Source organism: Cryphonectria parasitica (assembly GCF_011745365.1).
Source record: "Cryphonectria parasitica EP155 unplaced genomic scaffold M406scaffold_4, whole genome shotgun sequence".
Taxonomy (NCBI): Eukaryota; Fungi; Ascomycota; class Sordariomycetes; order Diaporthales; family Cryphonectriaceae; genus Cryphonectria; species Cryphonectria parasitica.
The window spans coordinates 2,480,406-2,486,762 of NW_024468912.1; the positions used below are offsets into that span (position 1 = coordinate 2,480,406).

The window sequence follows — 6,357 nt, forward strand, 5'->3', positions numbered from 1 at the left end:
ACTATACTGCTTATTAGTAGCATTAAGTTCTATAGAACTAGTATACATAGTGCTGCTCTAAGCTATACTGCTATATTAATTGCTATTCTTATTTTGAAATTTCTTGCTTATATTAGCTGGAAACTTCCAAATCTAGCTTCCTCCCTTCTTAAACTTCTCTATCTATTATTCATACAAACAATTATTAATATAAATAGCTTGATTAGAGAATATTGCAAAGTTCTTCAGCTAATTCTGCTTAAAGATTTCATCTTTAATATTATTCTTGAATTTCTTGTAATAGTGCTCTATAAGATTCTTATCTTCTTACAGAAGTTGCACTAAGAGTTGCTTAAATCTGATTGTATAAGCAGAAGCTGACTTGATCTGTCTGAGATCTATAAGCTGCTAAGCTATAATATATTCTTCATTAGAATTATTAAAGATTTCTTTAAAAGCTTTTTCAAAGCTCTTAAAGGAATCAAATATATTCTTAATACTCTGAATATATGCATTAGGATTATTCTAATGCTCTAAGTAATTGCATAAAGAAAGCTTATATTAAATAAGAGCATTCTTTTCAAAATAAGTTTCTGCAAGAATAACTTTCTCGAACTCTATAATAAACTGGATTGCATAGTACAAGAAATATACTCTGCAATAAATAAGAAACTCATATAGCGTCTTCTGATTGCTGTTGTATATAGCAGGCTTGTTTATCTTATATGCTTTTCCAGCACTACTAATAACTATAGAGATAAACTATGCCTGCTAAGCTTATTAAGCTAGCTGAGCTTGCTGATTAGCGATAGTAATGCTCTGAGTCTGCTATTGTTTATGCAGATTCTGAATATGCTGAATAAGCTAGTATATCTAATTAATTAGTTCTTCCTGAGTGGGAATACGCAAGGACGAAGGGGTTTCTGGAGGAGCTATCATGTTCCATATTGCTCAAGGGGTAATACTGAACTGTTTTTAAACAAGAGTTGTTAAAATATAATGAGCACTATAGCAATCCGAAGATTCTTAAATATACGAAGAGTTTATGCTAACAAGAGCAGTATCAAAGTATCAAGTTCTTGAATACAGAACTATACAAATTCTAATAAGCAATGCAAATGTTCACTGCCTTTGGGGCTACTCAGTATATGAAACTGAATACTTAGATTGATAATTGAAGAGCTATGTACTGAATCTATCTAATGGAAATGAACGTATCCTTATATATCCAGCTCTTCAGTACAGCTCGTTGGGATTGCTGGCGAGCTCAGCGATCCAAGGTGTGAAGCTCGTTGGGATCGCTAGCAAGCCTAATGATCCTCCCTCCTTTACAACTCTAATCCTGGGTTATGTAATCAATGCTTTGTAAGAACGTTGGATTCTTGACACCTGGTCCTTGTTACTCGTAACTTGTTTTCGTGACTTGCATGTTGGATGGGTTATAACATAGTATCTAAGACGATTGCTTCGCTTCGAACCGAGATCCAGGGCTCTCAGAGATCTTATTCTCCAGGAAATCCAATTAGTTAACTACAGAATTTCTTAGATTTATAGAATTTCAGTTAAAACTCTCAAAAGAAGAATCTCCAGCTACAATAGCAGATTCCTCAGCTATCACAGCCTGCACTTCAGCAGCAATATGCACTCTCTTAGCCTCAGCTTTCTTAGCTTTCTCTTTCTCAAGCTCTTCGAGATTCTTGAGATTTCAACAAATAGCTCGAGACATCCTCTTACATTACATCTTCTTTTGTTAATGCAGTTGAAGCAACTTTAACTCTGTCAGAGCTGATTGTGCCAGCAAGGCTCAGAGCTAGCTAAGCCAGCTGGATTACGGATGACTAAGCAATATGCAGCTATAAAGCGGCTTTCTAGCCACGTCAGCACTGCTGAGCAGAACTTAGCTCCTTAGGCCTCAATGTTATTCTGGTTGTATACTCCTGAAAGAAAGAAAAGACCTCGCCACATTGCCTTTGCAACCTTTCCACCTAACAGTTTGAAGCCTAGCCCTTTTAAAGGAAGCAATCCGGCAAGGCTTTCTATCTTTTTTTTTCCCTAGGAGCAGCGCTAACACTGAGCAGGAGCAGAGCAAACAATCAGACTACTATCCTTTTCGAACCTTCGAGCCTTTAATCTTCAAGCCTTTAACCTTCAAGCCTTCGATTTTCGAGCTTTCGAGCCTTGAATACAGCGAGCAAGCAGTGTTGAGCAAGCAGTATGCAAGCAGCATGCGAGAAGCATTCAGAAGAGATTCAGAGCATTCGAGTTGCTAAGCTAGAGCATACAGCAAGCAAGCAGTATTGAGCAAGCAGTATGCAAGCAGCATGCAAGAAGCATTCAGAAGAGATTCAGAGCATTCGAGTTGCTAAGCTAGAGCAAACAGCAAGCAAGCAGTATACAAGCAGCATGCAAGAAGCATTCAGAAGAGATTCAGAGCATTCGAGTTGCTAAGCTAGAGCATATAGCAAGCAAGTAGTATCGAGCAAGCAGTATGCAAGCAGCATGCAAGAAGCATTCAGAAGAGATTTAGAGCATTCAAGTTGCTAAGCTAGAACAAACAGCAAGTAAGCAGTATGCAAGCAGCATGTAAGAAGTATTCAGAAGAGATTCAAAGCATTCGAATTGCTAAGCTAAAGCAAATAGCAAGCAAGCAATATGCAAGCAGCATGCAAGAAGTATTCAGAAGAGATTCAGAGTATTTGAGTTGCTAAGCTAGAACAAAGTATACTCTTTGCTATTCGAGCGAGAAAGCAGAATAAGCAAGCAATAGATCTGAGTATCTTCTGTTTTCAAGAATATATTCTTCGCTATTTAAGCAAGAAAGCAGAGTAAGCAAGCAATAGATCTAAGTATCTTCTGTTTTCAAGAGTATATTCTTCGCTATTCGAGCAAGAAAGCAGAGTAAGTAAGCAGTAGATCTGAGTATCTTCTATTTTCGAGAATATATTCTTTGCTATTCAAGCAAGAGAGCAGAATAAGCAAGCAGTAGATCTGAATATCTTCTGTTTTCGAGAGTATGCTTTTTGCTATTTAAGCGAAAGCGCAGAGCTAAAGCAGAGTATCTGCTTAGCAACTAAAGTTGCTTGGATATTAAATTGCAAACCAATTATTCTTCTGCATCTAGTAATAGAGCAAAGCATAGCAATAGCTTCAGAATTGCTAGAAAGCAACTCTTAAGATGGAAAGCTATAATTATCTGTTATAGCTGCAGGAATGCTATTCTGAATACTAAGCTCCTTAGCTGCAAATCAAGTTCCTGGTGAAAGGCTTGCAATCTATATCAAACAGCTTTAAGTTCTGAAGAATGCTTGGATAAAGTACTGAAGAAGCAGCGATTGAGCAGCGTATATAGCGCGGGTATTGTACTCGGAAGACTTATGTCTGAAATGTAATTAAAAAGAGATTTTTTTTTTACAAGCTTCGGGGACAAAGCCAGATGTTATGACCCATCCAACATGCAGATCACAGAACAGGTCATAAGTAACAGAGACCAGATATCAAGGATTCAACATCCTGACAAAGCATCGATTACATAACCCAGGGTTAGGGTTATTAGCGGATAGATACAGTCAACATCTATCCCATCGATAAAGGAATCGATGAAGTCAACATCAATCCTATCTATCCGAACTGAAGAACCAAGTATATAAAGATTTACATTTCCTACTGTTAGATAGATTTCCTTCAGATAGTTCTTCAGTTGTTAATCTAAGTATTCAGTTTCATACACTAAATAGCCCCAAAGACAGTGAACACTCGCATCGCTTATTAAGACTTATACAATTCCGTATTCAAGAACTTAACACTTTAATACTACTCTTATTAGCATAAACTCCTTTGTATACTTAGAAATCTTCGGATTACTGCAGTACTCATTACATTTTAACAACTCTTGTTCAAGAATAATTCAGTATTACCCCTTAAGCAATACGGAATACGATAGCTTCTCCAGAAACCCCTTTATTCTTGCATGCCTTCACTCAGAAAGAACTGATTAATCAGATATACCAGCTTATCTAGCATATTCAGAATCTGTGCAAACAACAGCAGGCTCAGAGCACTACCATCGCTAACTAGCAAGCTTAGCTAGCTTAACAAGCTCAGCAGATACAGTTCATCTCTGCAATTATCAGTAGTGCTAGAAAAGCATATAAGATAAATAAGCTCGCTATATATAACAGCAATCAGAAAATGCTATATAGGTTCCTTACTTACTGCAGAGCATATTTCTTGTACTATGCAATCCAGTTCACTATAGAATCCGAGAAAGTTATCTTTGCAGAAACTTATCTCGAAAAAGATATTCTTATCTAGTATAAGCTTTCTTTATGCAACTATTTGAAGTATCAGAATAATTCCAGCGCATATATTCAGAGTATTAAGAATATATTCAATTCCTTTAAGAGCTTCGAGAAAGCTTTCAAGAAAATCTTTAGTAACTCTAATGAAGAATACATTATAGCTTAGCAGCTTATAAACTTCAGACAAACTAAGTTAGCTTCTGCTTATATAATTAGATTCAAGCAGCTCTTAGCAAAACTTTTATAAGAAAATAAGAATCTTATGAAATACTATTATAAGAAACTTAAAGATGATATTAAAAATGAAATCTCCAAGCAGAATTAGCTGGAGAACTTTGCAATATTCTCCAATCAAGCTATTCATATTAATAACTATTTGTACGAACAACGGATAGAGAAGTTCAAGAAGAAAGGAAGCTAAACTTGAAGATTTCCAGCTAATATAAATAAGAAATTCTAAAACAAGAATAGCGATTGATATAATAGCATAGCTTAGAGCAGCACTATATACGCTAATCCCATAGAACTCAATGCTACTAATAAGCAGTATAGCAAGAGGAATAATATTACTTATTATAACTGCAATAAACAAGAATACATTATATGCAACTGCTATCAATCCCGGAAGAACAAATAGCAATCAGTCCAGAAAGAATGCTAGATAAATATTGCTCAATAACAGAAATCCAATCAACTGAGCAAAAATACTCTCTCGGAGCAAGTATCGAACTCTATTGATCACGGAAATCTCAGCTAAACATTCTGCTATAACGATAACTGCTTAATACACCTTTCGAGTAAGAAAGATTCAGAATGGTTCCCTTAGAAACCTAGGCGCTGCAGACAAATAGCAACAGCAGAACGGAAGTATACGCTCAGCACCCCTGCGAGTAGCAACTCGAACTGCTCTGATATCATGAAACAGAGCATTCAAGCGTTGGAAGAAGAGCTTAGCAACAACACTCTTCATCATTCTTCGCCATCTATGCCAAGCACTATAACTAGGAATATAGATAAGAGATAGTATCTTCTTAGCTACTGATACAAATATCTAAGCAATGCAGAAAATGCTTCTTAAACAACAGAAGAATTAAGCTAGAGCAAACAATCTAGCAGCTTACAGAAGCTTCTCGCAAACAACATACCTAACAAGCTTAAAGGAAAATTTCCCTTCAGCATTGAGTAAAGTAAGGAAACAACATAGATCGAATATCTTGTCTATAGAATAGAGCTAGAAAAGCTCTTTATCTGCATCCTCTTGCAGAATATTGAAACATAAGAAGATAAGAATTCTTGGATTAGCTTACTTCACAACCTATACTACGAATTAGCATGGATCTTCTGCACTTATTATAGCTGCAGAATGCATTTCTCGAACAAGATGCAATACGAATGATTTTCCATTAGAGAAACAGAATAAATTCTTTAAGCTATTGAAGAACAGAAATTCTGCTTCAGAAAGATTTTCAACAGATAGCACTATAATGCATATATTGAACTACTAAATAACTGCTCTATACAATATATAAACAAGAAGATAAAATAATAGCAATGCAAAACAATACTCTGTATGATTCATATCAATAATAAGATTTGCAATTAGTATTAACAGAAGAAAGATCAGAAATAATGATGATATAGATAAAAGCAAGCTAAAAAGCTTGCTCAAGAAGCAGCGAAGCAGGCTTAAAAGAACAAGCAATTCTTAACGAACTCAAAAGAACAGAATTGCTTATAAAAGAACTGCAGATAATCAAATTAGAACAGTTTCTATATAAAGCTTTCAGAATAAATTATACTTATATCAAGTTCAATATATATATTCAAGAATACAAATACAGCATACTATTAGATAATAGCGCTTAGAGAAACTTTATATCTCTATACATCGTTAATCAGATACAATTATAATAGAAATAGAAGAAATGCTTATATACTCTTAGTATTGTAAAAAAACAATCTATTGTATATAATCAAGGAATAATCAATAAGAAGATTGATTATCTATCTATTTTAATCCAAGAATGCATAATCAGAGCTTCTTTTAATATCATGAATACAGCACAGTATGAGCTGATTA

At 35.1% G+C, this 6,357-nt stretch overlaps 1 protein-coding gene across 1 annotated transcript; it reads right to left on the reverse strand.

Moving 5' to 3' along the window:
* Window positions 1-540: 540 nt before the first annotated feature.
* On the reverse strand, window positions 541-702 carry M406DRAFT_257008 (uncharacterized protein; the record flags this gene model as incomplete). The annotated part of the gene is made up of 1 exon (XM_040917144.1): window positions 541-702. A coding segment is annotated over one exon (162 nt), but the record flags the coding sequence as incomplete, so codon positions are not given.
* Window positions 703-6,357: the final 5,655 nt, after the last annotated feature.